Genomic DNA, 16,161 nt, shown 5'->3' with positions numbered 1-16,161 from the left:
ACTTATACATCAAATTCTCAAATGCTCTTAAATCAGAATAACCCCTGTTGGGTGAATAATTTAATACCAGTTTACAACTGCCCTGGGCATTACATCCCCATTCCTGGGCACTGCTGTCCTTTCTGCACGTGCTGGACAGATGCAGCTGCACAGTTCATGGCTGAGTCATTATGAACCCACGAGAATGTTGCCTCACAATACTTTTTCCTCTCTCCTTTTTATCCTAAGTCACTGGTAAAGCCTCTGCCTCTTGCCTTTCTCATAGCAACAGCAGTCAGGGCAGGGAGAGAAGGTTGCCACTGCCACATTGACAGGAGCCAGCACTTCAGGGCCCTGTGCCTGCCTCAGAAATAAAGATCTTGTCATATTCCCTGGACTCTCCAGCACGTGCCACGTTGTGTCACTGTCAGGGGGAGAAGCTGCTCTGTCTCTCCCTGCCTTTCACTGGTGGCACTGAGACACAGACAAAAGATAAGGAACACTGAACACCCAGACAGGGTTTGTGTGCAGCTGGTGAGAGCTTTTCAAATGGCTTGGCTGCAGAAGGAGAGCCAGCAACAGGATTCTGCTTTCCAGAAAGCATCAAACACTAATAACAGGCCACTCTTCCCCTGACTCCCCAAAATCCTATGTGTTCATTTTCTTAACCTGTCACTAAACATTTCATATGAGACTGCAAAAGACAAAGCAGAGGATGAAGATTAATAAAAGATATGAAATGACTGGAAGCAAGGAAGTTACTTTTGAGGCTTTAAATACAGTGCTTAGAGTCCTTGAAGCAGCAGCTGAACAGCCAGTTTGCTAATAAAGTTCCAACAGGAATAATGGTATGAATTTCTGCCTTTTACAGGTTTAGAGTTAGAGGTTTCTGATTCCCAGCTGAGCGACTCCCCTGAGCACAGACCACAGCACTCAAATAACCCCATGTGACTTTGAAACAACCCACCAAAGGAATCTGTATGAAGGTGAGTGTCTCTGAAGAGCTCTTTATGGAATAAAGTCGAGCTGGAGTCAGTTTATGTGCATTTACAAGTGCTTTAGGACTGTCACATCACACTCCCAGGCAAGTACACATGTGCACAGAAGTGCACGTGCAGCCCCTGCAGAGACCAGCCTGTGAGTTACCAAATTAGATGTGATGTTTCATGTCCAAGAGAATAAATCTCTTTCTTTTTTTAGGCTCCCTCCTGAAGTTCTTGCTGATCTATACACGTTAAGCTCATCTAACCTTGCTGGGGAATTGCTGACTTGGAGCATTCAAGGCCTTTACCTACTCTTGGCTCTGAGTGTTTTCTCATTTATTACAAGAGAATCCATCTTGCATTTATTTTCAGGTGGATACTCAAAGACAAAAAGGATGGCAGAGCCCTCCTTCAGGGCATCCAGGCTGTTTTGAAGGGATCCACAAAACACTTTTGAGGAGCCACAAACATTAACTTGGCTGCTTTGACCTGCTTGTGAGGATTTCTGACACCTCCTTTCAGAGTCACACTCTCCTTTTAAACCATTCATGAACATTCCTCCCTCAGCATCCTCCAAGCTGCTTCACCCTTCACAGGTGACTGAATCTACTCCAGGAATCATTTTCTTTTCTGAAGCACACTTGAACAGACTGAGCAGACGAGCTCTGCCTTCTGGATTTTTTAAATTTTTGCTATTTCTGGTGGCAACACCGTTTTCACCACCAACACTCAGCCCTGTGAGCCAGGAAGCAGCAGATCACCTGTTTATCCTGGCACTTTCTGGTTATTCTCCTGCCCAAGGAGGCTGAGCTTCCATCAATCCCACAAGGCAATAATTTGGGAGCCCAGGTCTGAAGGAGCCCTCCTGGCTTGTAGCTAAAGCTTTGTTGAAAGCAACACCTTTCTGCATAACAGTTTAATTTCAATAAAAATGTCTTGACAAATTCAAAATACTTGGAAAGTAACTGATTGGCTCCAGAATGGATACCCTCCCTCAGCAATCCAGCGTGTAGAGAATGAGAGGAAACACAGAAATACCAGCAGACCAAATCTGAGTTTCCAGCACTGAGCAGTGCACTCCCCAAATGCAAACAGCCCGGGCATCAGGGATGTGACTGCAGGAGTGGCTCTAAAGGGATGATTTTCTCTCCTCCATCACCTGCCAGGGACTGGCAAAATCCAGCAGCACTCAAAATTCCTGCAACAACCAGAGTAATGGAAACCAACAGATGCCTCTTGGCAATATGACTCTACTACTGAAGCAAAAGTGTTTCTTTGTCCCCTCAGCGCTGGCCGGTGCTTTGATTTAGTGCACACAACATCACACAGCCACCTGCAGGCAGCAAGCCTTCTCCTTGCTCCTGTTTCAAGTGTTAACAACACAGCTCTGTGTGTAACCACGTCCTAGAGCTTTTCAGGCAACACTGCTGCCCAGTTCCCCCTCTGCTACCCGGGGGCTTCAGCAGAGCTGCATCAGCTTCATACTGCCTCAACATCTGTCCTCATCTCATTCAGGCATTTTGACAAACAAAAGAAGTATCCCACAGCTTTTCCCAAGGTTTTGTTCTTTCCAGCTAAAGAAGGAAACCCCGAGAAAGGCTCTTGAGTGACACAGGAGGAATGAGGGATGGGTTTTTTTCCTTGGAGCCCAACAAGCAACCTACGACAAGGAGACAAGTCCACAGTCTGGGGGACACCAAGACCACCAAGGCCAACGATGTGCTATTTGTTTGGCTCACTGGAAACAGGAGGAGGCTCCCAAGAGATAATGGTTTAAATCAAATAATGTAACCCGAGTCCTGCTCTATCACATGAAGAACTGTTTACCTTTTAATTGCTTGTAGTAATTGGGTAGTGGCAAGTTAATGAATTTCACAGTGCATGTTGCACATCACCCATAGTTGTTTCTTCTGCAGCTGCAGCAAAACTAAGGGTGAGACTGTGAAATTACTGATAGAAGACAATTAACCCTGCCCACTCTTCAGGGGAGAAATGATGCCTCCAAGAGACTCATTCCATCATTCCCCCTACCTTGAGCAAATTATAACAGATTAGCCTTTTTATTTTTGGGAGAAATACTCCCCAAAGCAGCTGCCCTTTGCAGAAGTCCCTGTGCCACCAGCCTGGTACCCACTGCACCCACGGGCTGCTGGTTCTGGCACCTGCAACCACAGAGCAGGAGAGGAAAAGCCTGGGGATGGGGCTTAGGTGGTGTGGCAGAGCAGGAGCTTCCATACCTTTCACAACTCTTTCCCCCTCTCAGTGCACCTTCCTGGGAAGAGGCAGAAGCTGAGACATTTCATATAAATTTGTTTTGATCACCCTGTCAGATTAAATGGAATACACGTTTTCCCATAAGACACCGCTCGCGGTGCTGGTGGCACCTGGGATGGATCCCAGGTCTGTGTGGTTGATCCTGAAAGTGAAGAAGTGAGAGCCACCTCCTGAGGACCTCACCTATAAGTGCCCTGGGCAATTCAAAAGCCACTATTCCCCATTCCAATTTGTCTATCTGGAATTAAATTAAATTAAAATGGAATTACGCTAACTGAATTAAGAACAGAAAGCTGTTAAGATAAACTGTGCTTAAAGCCTCTGATGTAGAACTGAAGTGCCATTAATTAAACTTCCCTCCCTTCCCACTCCCTTTAATTCTCAGAATGAGTGTCCATACAGAGTTCTAATGAGGTTTAATTAATCTTTTTTAAAAGGTAGCTTAGATTAACTTTCTTATGTTCCCCCTGTAGACAACCCATGAATTACAGTATTAAAGCACCCTGACTCAAAGGATTGTTGCACCGTGGGAACATTCCTTGCTCAGAGCTTTTCAATAGTCAAAATTTCTATGCCTTTATGCCAGTTTTAGTCTACTGGCCCAAATGGGTCCACAGAAGTCATTTGTACAGATTAATGCAATTAGTTAAAACCTTCTCCCTCTTACTCAACAAAATTATAGGGTCTGCACGGACCAATTCAAGTTAAGAATAATTTTACTGATTTTGCTCTATTTTAAGGATTAAGGATTTGCCTACCAATGAACTTGCACTGGTTTAAATAGGCCACTTTTATTAACACAGGCAAACTCCAGGAGACATTTTATATTATTTTGACCAGCTCCACCTGCTGCCATGCCCTTGATTACCTAACTGGTCTCCTGCACAGAACTGACACTTTACTTATTGCAAGGTACTCTTAAAATGCACCGTGAGCACACACCCAAAGGGAATCTGCACAGTGCAAACTGCCTTGGAAAACAATCATATTTAATTGGTATGGACAAGGTTATAGCCATGTTCCCAGGAACTGTCCTTCTGCTAAAGATGAGGGACAAGATGCACGTTTAAATCACTGTGCCGTGGTGTTCATGAGCCAGGTTCAGGGATAACAAAGGAGAACTGAACCATTTTATGTTGTTTCCTTGTTTTTCCACTGCTGAAGGTTGCAGAAGTGTTAACACACGGTGGTGTCAAGCATATTGAGAGCTAGTTTGGGAGAGTACTTAATTTCAAAATGAAATCTGTTCTCTTCACGTGGCAATGCCCTTCCACTGGCCTTAGTCACAAGGGAGGGCCCCAGGAGTGCAGATCTATCCCTGCCTGTGGTGGTGAAGCCCAGGTCAGGTCACTGCTGCTGTCACTGCTCTGAGCTCTCTGGTCAGTCCCCAGTCTCGTTAACAAAGGCACATCCCAACCTGCCCCGGGCAAGATGCAGATGAAACAGTTCCAGCATTTTTGCTGCTTCCATGCAAGACGTGATTCCCAGCGCCAGAAAAACTAGCACAGTGATAAAGACCACACGAAGGAGCTCAAAATCAAATGTGACAAGTACTCCTCGCTGGCCAAAAGGTCAAGATTTTCTTTTAAAAATATCTTTTTCCTACGACAAATAAATGCTGTGCCTTGCTAAAAATCCCAGTAATACAAATTCACTCCAGGGTAACAAACCCCTGTCAATTTAATTACTGCAAGCAGCACTTGCTGATAGAGACAGTAAACAAGACACAGGAAGGGAGAATATTGCACAGAAGCAAATGTATCCACAAAATGCTCTAAAAAGTGCAAATCTTGAGGGCCAGATTCTCAGTTTTTGCATATGTCAACACAAAGCAACAAAGGACTCTTCCCTTTGTGCCAGGCAGTGTCCTGGCTGCAAGATTTCTTCCCTGATGTGCCTGTGGAGCTGCTGGAAACACAGACAAGTCACCCCTTCACCAGGAAGGAAGGAAGGAAGGGAACAAATTTATGCACAACCCAGGGGAAGCACAGGTTTTCTGACATGGTGATTTGCATTTAAATAAGGTCTGCAATACCTTGGTTTTCTTCTTTTCGTGCCTTCTAAGCCAGGAATTCAGAAAAAGGGAAAGAGAAACTAAAAGGATGTGGAAACCTCACACCCAGACCACTCTGTTCAACCGATGCTTTCAGGTCGAAGAGACTTAGTAGGACAAGCTCTCAAAAGCAGTCACCAAATTTGAAAACATATGGCCATAAACAACTGATTCCAGCTGACATACACTGCAGTGCCACAGCAAATCTGTGGCTGCAGCTTTGTGATAGCAAAGGCTATTTTGTTTTTTAACCACCAGGCTGCCTTTGGCTGCTGAGATGAAAAAACAGCCCTCTTTGCATCTTGCTTTCAGATCTTGCAATGTACTTTTTCTACTCCCCTTTCAAGTGTAAGGAACTTTCCAGAGATAACAAATAGGTCCCAGTGGGCAGTTTTATGTATTTATTTTGTCTTCCTTTACAGACAAAGACAACGGGCAAGGGAGTTCAAACGAAGCTCAGAGAGCCCAAAAAGGAAACCACAGGTTTTATTTTTCTCTTCAGAGCTTATGTTTAGTGAGGCCTCATCCCTCAGCATGAGATATTGTCTTCTGTTCCATGAGGCCTCATCCCTCAGCACGAGAGATATCGTGGTGTGCTCTTCTGGGCTTTTTAAATACCCAGGTCACCCAGAGAGGTTCTATGAACTCAGATAATCTTGATGTTAACTGGAAGACGCAGATAAACGCTCTTTGGTTTTTCTCTTCCAAATTTCTCAGGCCTCGGGAGAGATACCTGGACATAGGACGTTCCAGTTTCGGTGGCAAAGGTGATCTCTGACAACACGCCTTGGGAAATAAGTCAGGTTGTTTATTCTCTGGTGGCAGTTTTGCTCTCTTTGGTTCACAGAGCACAAAGGAGATAGCTCTTTTTAAACTCTTCTCCCCTCTATTCCTCTCCCTCCAGCTCCCTAATTTCACCCAAAGTGAAAGGGTCGTCAGGGTGAGACTGACAACTCGCTGCAGCCTCGTGAGCTCTTGAGCATCGCTCGCTGCTCAAAAGCAGTTTTACTTCTTTTACTTCCCTCAGTTGTGACTCTGCTCTTGAAGGCCCTGCAAGTGCGAGGGGAGCATCCTGGAGGCCTTACATTGCCTGTGAGCAGCCACAGAGGATGAACATTTCAGTTTGTGCCTCGTAACTGGGTCACGCTGCGCAGGCAACTCACACTTTGAGTGGTGTAAGGCCCTTCTTCCAAGCTGTGATAGAACTGCCACTGACTTCAACAGCACAGGAATATCCCTCCTCCTCCCAGTTCTGGGGGCTGCCTCCTTCCTGGCAGATTGCTGGTTTGCCATCAGACCAGGTTATAGCACTGGTGACACTGAAGAACCCAAGTATAATAATTAACCCAAGGACTGATTTCCGCTCCTTTCAAAGGAGAGCATCTTCCAACAAAGCTTCAGATATACAGGCTGTTATTATAATACTCATCACAGCTTTATCCCAGAGATGAAGGTTCTTCTTGTCCTTCAGAAAGAGACATAGGGAAGATACATTTTCCTTCTCCAAGGCTTTTTTTTTTTTTTTTTAATAGTCTGATGTTTTAAACACAAAGAAATTGAGGTATTTGTCTCTCTGGACAAATTGTGAGATCTGTGTCAGGTTGATGACCCCATCTGTCTCAAAGTATATCCTCTCTCACGTGTGCCAGAGGACTGGTGTGGGTGCTGTGTCCCACACCAGGGTGTCCCATACAAGGCTGGCACAGAACTCCAGCAAATTGCTCACTGCAGACAGGAAAAAAAGACGTGATGCAAAGAAGGGAAAACAATCCACCAAACGACAGAGTAAGGGGTGCAACTTCATTTCAGGCCCTTTTATTCAGAAGGTCTTTGGCAGGGATTGTTTTATTCTCCCTGCCAGGGCCCAGACAATGAGTGCACCTTGCAGTAGCTCAGTCAGGAACTTCCCAGAGGTCACTGAAATCCCACACATCTTTTCCTGACAGACTGACAGAGCTCTTCCCCTACACTGTGACAAGCTGAAACATAACACCAAATGCATCAGCTACCAAATCTGTGCCACTTTAATCCAGTCATGGTGGACACTAACAGGGGTTAGACAACATCCACATCAGGATATCACCCCTCAGTCTGGGAAATGCAAGCACACAAGGCCACCATGTGCTCACTAGACAGCTGAATTTTTATGTCCCTTCCAGCCCTATTAACACATGGAGTTAAACTAAACCAAGAAAACTCCATTATTATGTCACAAATGTATAAAATTTGCTGTTGTTTAATGTGACATTTGAGTTAGGAAAAAAGCCTTTGTTCTGAAATCCAATTACTGACTAACGCTGCTAAGCATGTAAATAGCTAATTCCCAGATCTTCTTCTGACCTTTTCCCACAATTTCCATTAGATTTTAAACCACCAGTTTGGCAGAGCAATTTCCAAGAAAGGACTTTCACCATCCCCACCACACAACCAGAGGTAACATATGCAGAAATAAACACCCAGGGGCAAACTCCCTCTCACTTGGTTATTGATTTCCATCAACAGCTTTGCAACTAGAATGCATTTGGCCTTTTACCCTAAACAGGCAAAATGGCAAAACCAGGTTAAACACACCATTATACACTCCAACAAATGGACACTGAGATAACAGGGGTGAAATCCCATTTCTTGACCCAGCAGAGAGAATCTTACTCCTTGCCTCCATTTTCATCACTGGCTTGATTAAATTACTGTGCTGTTCAAAAAAATTTCAGACACAGAACTAATTCGTACTGTGAACAGCAAAGAAACATATTTATTAAAAAAAATAAAATCACAAGCCAGGAAAATCTCAATTTCCTCAACCTCTAAAAATCCACTGCTGGTTCTCTGCCTCCCTTCTGCCTCATCCCCCTTCTCCTCATCACATGCTCATGCTTTTCTTTAATTAAGCAAGTAAAAAAATCTTTGCCTGGAATTCCTCATTTTGTTTCTCCTCATTACTACTAAAAAAACCCAATCTAACACTGAAGGCAAATAGCACTATCTGGTCTTAATATTTTTGTATCACCAGCTCTGACAGAATTTGGTTCCAGTGACCAAATATGACCACGATTCAACCATAAATTGCATATTCACTTTGCTGCCTGCTCCAGATGTGAAGCTTCATATCCTGAACTGCCAGTGCAGCAAAACCCAGCATTTAATGGAAATCCTGGTCTGTTTGCAAAACCTGGTGTTTCAAGGCCCCCAGTTTCAAAACAAACTGTTCTGTGCTCTCAGACCCTCTGGATCTCAAGGCATCTCTCCAGCCTCCTACTTTTAGACAGCAGGAGCACAGCTGAGTGTTCTGGAATTCTGGGTCAGGAGTCTTCAATGAACAAGCAAATTCAGCAACGCAGCACAGAAAGACAGAGGGGAAAAAAAAACAACCTGAGAAAAGCAACTGATTTACCTGGAGTATTAACAGCATCTGAATGATAGAGGGTGGAACTCTGGCTCTGGAACGGGATAAAGCATCTTCCAGCTTTATGTTGAGGGTGATGATGTTCCTGAAGTGCAGCAGGGCCAGCTGCCGGACCGAGGGCTCCTTCCCCTGCCAGACACAAACAGAGCAAAGGCCCAGCACGGGCAGGGTGAAAACAAGTTTGAAAAAATCCTCTGTCAAAATTCCTTCCTCCTTCCATCACAGGACTGGCAAACCTAAGTGAAAAGCCAAAGAAACACAACAAAGGCCGGGGAGCAGCCTAGGGGTCTGCAGAGTAAATGTGATTTGGCAGCAGGGAAGGCTAAAGACAAGGACTGAGTGTGTGTGCAGATGAAGGGCTGGGGTGAGCACAGAATTATATATATATTCATATATATATGAATATTTTGTGCTTAACAGTATATCACTAATGAAACATATCATATGTTTGAAAAAAATAATAAAAGGTAGGGTTGCAAACTGGTTGAATTTCCATTATTTCCTAAGATTTTGAGTACTGGCTGGTTACTGTCTTCAAGTTATGGCTGGAATCCTGACTCAGCCCCACCTGTGGGTCCTCTTTTCTCTCCAGTTTGAGAGACTTCACTACAAGGCAGGAGGAGCAGAGCTGAACTTTCACAGTGCATTTTCAAAGGCATCTTTTTGCAGTTCAACATCACCATGTCACTGAAGGAACTCCCAGCTGAAGAACACAAAAGAATACACCAGCACCTCTGTCTGCAGAGATTAACAGCTCCTGCCCTAGGAGGAGTTGTAAAACTGTTCCTCCTGCTGGCATTAGGGTTTTTTCCTTGGGTAAATATGGCTGTACACATATATTTTTACCCGCTGTTGTGAGAGTTGTGGGCCAAATATTAACACTTCTGGAAGGTCTGGTGTTTAGATGGTGTTGACTTATTTAAGACTGGACTAAAGAAGCCTGACCCAACCCCACCCATTCCTTTTCACTTTGTTAATATTTATACTGAACACTTTGTTAATATTTATGCTGAAGAAGACCCCAAACCTGCTTCTGTTGCTAATGAACAGAATTTAGAAGAGCACATAAGCACCAGTTGGGCTTTGTGAAGTAAACTCAGGACATCAGCAACTAGATCTACTTGAATTTACCCCTCAAGGTTCCTTTGAAAATTCAAGTAATTATTTCCATCTCATAGGGGAGGAGACTCGTGTTACTAAAATATTTGCAAAGGCCTCAGAAACACAACAGAGAAAAAGGGTGTTCAGTGCAATTTCCAAAACCTAATTTAGTTAAGTGCTTTGGAAAACCAGGCTGAGAGCCTACTTGTATCTCTAGGTGTCCAAATAACTTGGATTTATATTATGGGGCACTTGGAAAAACCTCCTTTTGTGTTTCAGCATGTTTTTAATACCATCTTATTTCTATTGTTTTGAAGCTTCTACTGGTAAGACACAAGTCTATGAGTGAAGTAGCCCTCTGTGTTTTTTGAGCTCTACCCTTTCAGAATCAAATTCTGTGTGAAGTTACAGCTTTTCCACTGAAATCAGATTTCATATATCTGTCACTATCTGCAGATGCAAATAGCAATATTGTGAATATCTGGGCATTCATTTTAAGCATGAAGTTCACTTGGAAAAATGGGAGGAGGTTTCTGAAGTTTCCCCAAATACATTCAGGCACCAAGCTCCCACTAAAATCTGAAGGCATCTATGTACCAGACTCTCTGGTACAGATCTCCTTGGGACCTCAGTGATAAACAACACTTTGTGGCCACCAGTAACTTAGAAGATTGAGCCTTCACCCAAAGCAGATCAATCTATGGGGGATTTAAAATTACTGGAGTCAAAATCTGTGCTCATCCAAACTGGTCTAATTCCACTGACTATTGCTGTCCCCTTCCAGCAGCACGGGATTTGATCTCAGAAATATAATTCCTTTTCAAAAGTGGAAACACTACAGGAACAAATTCACAGTGCAGAGGAGGAAATGCATATATTTAAGTCCACACAGCTCCACTTATTTCATGGTGTGCATAATTCAGTTTATCAGTCACAACCCTTTTTTTTCCGCTTTTAGTGTGAATTGGCAGAAGGACTAACCAGCCCCCCTGCACTCCACTTTTGTTTGCAAAGTTCCCCTTCACATTTTCCACCCAAGCACTTCAAACCCATTTGCATAAGGAACTTATTTGCATGACATGACTGTACAGAACAGCTGCACTGGGAGGTTGGCCCAAGGAGAGGGAATGAAGGATTGCATCAATCTGCTGACGAACCAGTAACGCTGCTTTTTCTAGTTTTTCAAGATTCTACAGCAACAGAGTAATTTTTCACCTGCACAGGATAGAAAATAGCCTGGAGCATGGGCAGGACATCACTGAAGAAAAAATCCCAGGTTTCAGCTAAGGTATCCAGTAGTTTCTGCCCTGCAAAAACACAGAACAAACTCGTGAAGTGTTTAGGTTGTGACCAGCTCACTGCCAAGAGTAAAACATGCAGGAAACAAAGTGAATCTCCTATTAAACACTAAGATGAATCACGTAACAGCTACTGGCAGCAGTGTGGAATTAGTACCCTTTTGGTGGATCAGATCCTTCAGTGTTTCTGTCTTTTAAGGTGACACATAAAATTAGTAAACTAATAGTAAACTCTTAGTAAACTCAGAGACTCTGAGGTTACTCAGGAGCCCAGATCCACAGAGAGGAAACGTGTCTCAACAGCTGGATGCTGGTTTCAAATCCCTGCTCCCCAAAATGGCCCTGTGACTTTTTGGACAAGCTCTTTGCCATCCTTGTGCCCCAAAAGGAGAGCAACGCCCCTGCACCTCCACCAGCACTGTGGAGACGAACACATCAATGATTATGAGGCTTTCAGATGAGACAATATGACTTATCAGGAAGCAAATTCAATGGCAATCCATCAATATCACTACTGGTGTCAGAATCAGATACTATTCTTAAGTTTTGTATCGCTCTGGGCCTCAGCCAGGGAACATTTTGCCCAGAATTACACACAAATCACAAAGCAACTATGCATGAAAGCACCTCCAGTGCTTTAGCCAAGTGCCAATCTTGATTATGGGATACTTGATCCCCCTGCATTTTTAAGCACATGACGAACAGCATCAGCTCTGGCCCATCTGCAACTCCTGAATTATTCCTGGGCTGCTGACTTTAAGTGCTTTCAGTGACAAATGTGGATCACCAGGCTGTGCTGCAGCTGCTGCCCTGTGCAGCACGCCAAGGGCCTCATTTCTGCACCACCAGGCAGGAGTTCTCTCTGTCCTACACACTCATCTGCAGCACTGAAGAGGGTGTTGTTCTCTGTTTCAGGTTTTTAAAACTTTCAAAAAACTTCTCTTCCAATAATTCTAATGAAACACAGCAGGGAACCAAGTCCAAAGTTTCCCGGGAGCTGTAGCAGTAATAATAATAATAATAATAAATACCTGTGCTGGTTTTGGGCTGGGCTAAGGCAATTTTCTTCCCAGTAGCTGGTAGGGGCTGTGCTTTGGGATCAGTGCTGGTAACACAGGGATCTTTTAGTTCTTGCTGAGCAGGGCCTGCACAGAGCCAAGGTCTTTTCTGCTCCCCACCCACCCCACCAGCGAGGGGCTGGGGGGCACAAGGACTCGGGACAGGGCAGGACAGCTGATCCCAGCTGGGCACAGGGACATCCCAGACCAGGTGGGGTCATGCTCAGCACACAGAGCTGGGGAAGAAGGAGGAAGGGAGATGTTTGGAGTGATGGTGTTCATCTTCCCAAGCCAGTGTTGTGTGTGATGGGGCCCTGCTCCCCTGGAGATGCTGAACCGCTGACAAACCACGAGAAGTGGGGAAGGAATTCCTTGTTTTGCTTTGCTTGCATGCAAAATTTTTGCTTTCCCTAATAAACTCTCTGTACTGCAACCCATAAGTTTTCTCACTTTTACCCTTCCATCTCCTCCATCCCATCAGGGGGGTGGGAGAGCATCCCTGTGGGGCTGAGCTGCAACTGGGGTTAAACAACGACAACACCTTTGCATTTTAACACCCACCTACCAGTGTCTGAAACACTGAAGTGTTTGCAAGACACAAATCTGATGATGAAGGAGAAGCCCAACCACTTAAAAACCTTTAAAACCAGGGTTTTAAAGAGTTAAACATGACAGCTGCCCACAAGTTGTGGTTAAGCAGAAACGAAGCCCTTGCAAATCTGGTCCTTTAAAAATCTTGCTGCTAGAATTGTATGAAGTCAAACTACCCTGGTGAGGTAAACGTGCCTTTACTGTCACACACTTATTCCACCTTGTAGGCAGCTTGTTCTGTGAAGTGATGGAAAGGCTGCAGTTCAGAAAGGCTGCAGAGTTAAATGCCTTAGGCAGGCAGGCCTTTTGTGGAGGGCTGTGGAAGAATTCCTATGGTTTGCTGATGATTTCACATGAAGGAACAGGACTTACATGTCCTTTCAAAAATATATCTTTTTTTTTACTATCAGGCAAAGATCCCTACATTTACCATAAGCATTTGCTGGATTCCAGGAAACTGGGTTACTCTAAATGCTCGTTTTAACGAAGCACAATTATAATCAATATTGTATGACATAAAAAATGCATGCATCACTTTTCACAGGGCTTCTAAAAGTTAACTGAAACTCCTGAAAGAAATGCAAGAATAAATAATTAGGTATAAGGAAGAAATTCCTCCCTGTGAGGCTTGTGAGGCCCTGGCACAGGTTGCCCAGAGAAGCTGTGGCTGCCCCATCCCTGGGAGTGTCCAAGGCCAGGTTGGACAGGGCTTGGAGCAACCTGGGCTAGTGGAAGGTGTCCCTGTTTAATCCCCACCTTAACAGAATTTCTGACCATATTTTAAGGGGGCAACCACAAAATGACACACTAAATCCAAAAAAAAACAACATAAGCTTAAAGTCAACAGTTTGCTGAAATTTTGTATTTCCTAAACACGCTCCTATATTTGGAAGCCCTTCAGTGGTCTGGCTTTTCAGTTTTTCATCTCAGCTTTGATCTCAAACATCAGATAGAGTATTTTTGATTTTCAAGCTGGTAAAATCAGAAAAAAAATAGGGTTGGACCTTGCTTGGTCTGTCATTTGCTGATTTGATACTTAAAATCCAACTTTCTTTGTGATTTACAAAGCAGCCGTGAGGGCCTCGAGATCCTTACAGCTCCCCTTGTGCTCTCCAAGTTGTTATTTTATACCACTCAGGATTTTGGTGTTCAGCTTGAAGAGTTTCAGTACTCTTTTTGTGGGTTTTGGGGTTTTTAATGTGAAATTGGTTCTCTTTTTGTGGTGTTCAGGGCTATTGTCTCTTCATCAGGAAAGCTGGGTCCCATAGCACCATCTTAATCTGATCAGTGGTACTGTCAGCAATGAAAGGTCACATCCAGGATTTAAAGAGAGCTGAGACTAATGGAAATGGTTGTCTCCAAGCCACTGCTTGAGCAGTTTATTTAAACTAAGTGATATCATGACTGCAGCTTTGAAAAAGGAGAGGTGCATTTCTTTAAAATCCAACTTAATTTCCCAAAGGTCTTCAGGCTGTTTACATGGGGAATAATTCCTGAAGATACTCCCAAACCACTTCACACCTGATGATGTATAAAATCAGAGAACCACTGAGGTTGGAAAAGACCCTGAAGATCATCAAGTCCAACCATTCCCCCAGCACTGCCAAGGCCACCAGGAAACCACGTCCCCAAGTGCCACATCTCCACCTTTTAAACCCCTCCAGGGTTGGTAACTCAACCACTTCCCTGGGCAGCCCCTTCCAATGCCTCAACAACCCTTCTGGTGAAGAGATTTTTCCCAATATCAGATCTAAACTTCCCCTGGCACAACCTGGCATATTTAACAGCACATCTAAATGCCACTTAATAGCACAGGACACAAAAATCCCATCAGGTGGAGGTTTATCCTTCACATCTACTGCCATAAGGTGACACCTCCAGACGGTGCAGACACTCAAATAAAGTGACTGCTGAAAAAGAGACAGTGTCTTGCCTCATTTATGGAAGCTCTTAAAACAACCTACAGCATTATTCTGGACCGAGATACTTCAACTAACTGGGATCTTCCTGCTCAGTTTTTTGTTTCCTAAGAGATCTCAGTCTGTTTTTCCACTTTTCCTGAGCATTAAAAGCAGGCTATAACTGAAGGAGGCAATCCTTCCTTTCCCCCCTGGATGCTGCTCCAGGCAATCACCTCCCCTCGATGAAAGCTCATGAGAACACCGAGGCAGGACACAACAGGCTGTAGGAATGGATTCCTACAGGCTAATCCATAGTCCCAAGAAGATAATGGAAAGCATCCCACTGCCTCCAGAATGCATTTGCTAGAACTCCTGTGACAGACACAGCTCAAAAGCCAAGTTACCTTCATAAAACCGGATCTTGTCCCTTAGGATCACCATGCCTTTTGTGAGCAGCTGATTCTGTAAATAAAATATAGACTACCTTTACTCAACTCTGCACTTCCCTGCAGCCATCACATTTCACATTTCGTTCATTCCTAACCTTTGACAATGAGGGGGATCTTTTATTTTAATGATCAATCATCAGAGGGCTCCTCCTGTGTCCATCCTGCTTAAATCACCTGGGACACTTGTCAAATGATGATGTTTTCAGGACACAGCATGTGTTTTGTGCAGTACAAAGTGCTTCTCAAACTTCAAAACATGACCCACAAAACATGGACTCTATCTTAGAGAAGCAAAAGGAATATTTCTTCAAAAACAGACAGTGGTGCTCAATGCTAAATGTCTTTCCTAGCAACTGTACTACAAGGAACTTCACTGGTTCACTCAGGAACTTGAAATTTAAGTTAAAAAAGAGAATGTGTGAAATCTACTGAAAGACAGCAATGTCATATGGAAATACAGGGGCAGCTCAGGCTTTCACTATCTAATTACATATATTTATATATAAAATCCAAATCTTACTAGCCCATAAATGACAAAAACTCAGAGAAGCCAGTGCACATCTCTGAATGGTTTCAAGGGTCTCCAGATCAGCATTTAGAGTGGGTGACATGATTTTGCTCAGCAGCATATAACAACATTGGATTTAAATAAAGCAAGCACGTGCCTACCTGCAGGTATTCAGTGAAAAAGGATCCCAGTTCTGTTTTCAGTAATTGCCTGTATTGAAAAGAGTAAGAAAAGAATCCGTGTGATCAGCTGTGCACTGCATGAGAGAGGGGAGGTCACTGACAGCAAAATATTATTGTATGAGCCCAGAGCCTGTCAATAATGACCAACTGCAAAAAGGGCCAACAGGGTCAACAAATACAAGACTCCCAACCAGCCTTTCTGTGTGTTGGAAAATATCTGCTGTGGTTTTGGATGGCTCAGTTGCACAAACACCCAGGAAAGGAAATTTAAGACTTGATGAAAAGAGGATGCTTTCCATCCTACGTCCAATCCTTTTAGGAATCCTGAAATTGTTCCCCTGCAGTGCCAGGGCTTCCCTGGTGCCTGGTGACATGGGAGAA

At 43.9% G+C, this 16,161-nt stretch overlaps 1 protein-coding gene across 3 annotated transcripts in view; it reads right to left on the bottom strand.

The window, feature by feature from the left end:
• PRR5 (proline rich 5) overlaps positions 1–16,161 on the bottom strand; it is a 73,636-nt gene that overhangs the window by 11,590 nt on the left and 45,885 nt on the right. For all 3 annotated transcript variants that reach the window (XM_027702503.1, XM_027702504.1, XM_027702502.1), the window contains 4 exons: positions 15,760–15,808; positions 15,046–15,103; positions 11,009–11,100; positions 8,681–8,821 (listed from right to left, as the gene is read on the bottom strand). In XM_027702503.1, the coding sequence (XP_027558304.1) occupies positions 8,681–8,821; positions 11,009–11,100; positions 15,046–15,103; positions 15,760–15,808 (340 nt within the window). The remainder of the gene's footprint in view (positions 1–8,680; positions 8,822–11,008; positions 11,101–15,045; positions 15,104–15,759; positions 15,809–16,161) is intronic.

Source organism: Neopelma chrysocephalum, unplaced genomic scaffold (genome assembly GCF_003984885.1).
Source record: "Neopelma chrysocephalum unplaced genomic scaffold, ASM398488v2 Primary Assembly neopelma1_188, whole genome shotgun sequence".
Taxonomy (NCBI): Eukaryota; Metazoa; Chordata; class Aves; order Passeriformes; family Pipridae; genus Neopelma; species Neopelma chrysocephalum.
Note: the sequence above shows the minus strand (reverse complement) of the source record. Positions and strands in the feature narration are given on the sequence as shown.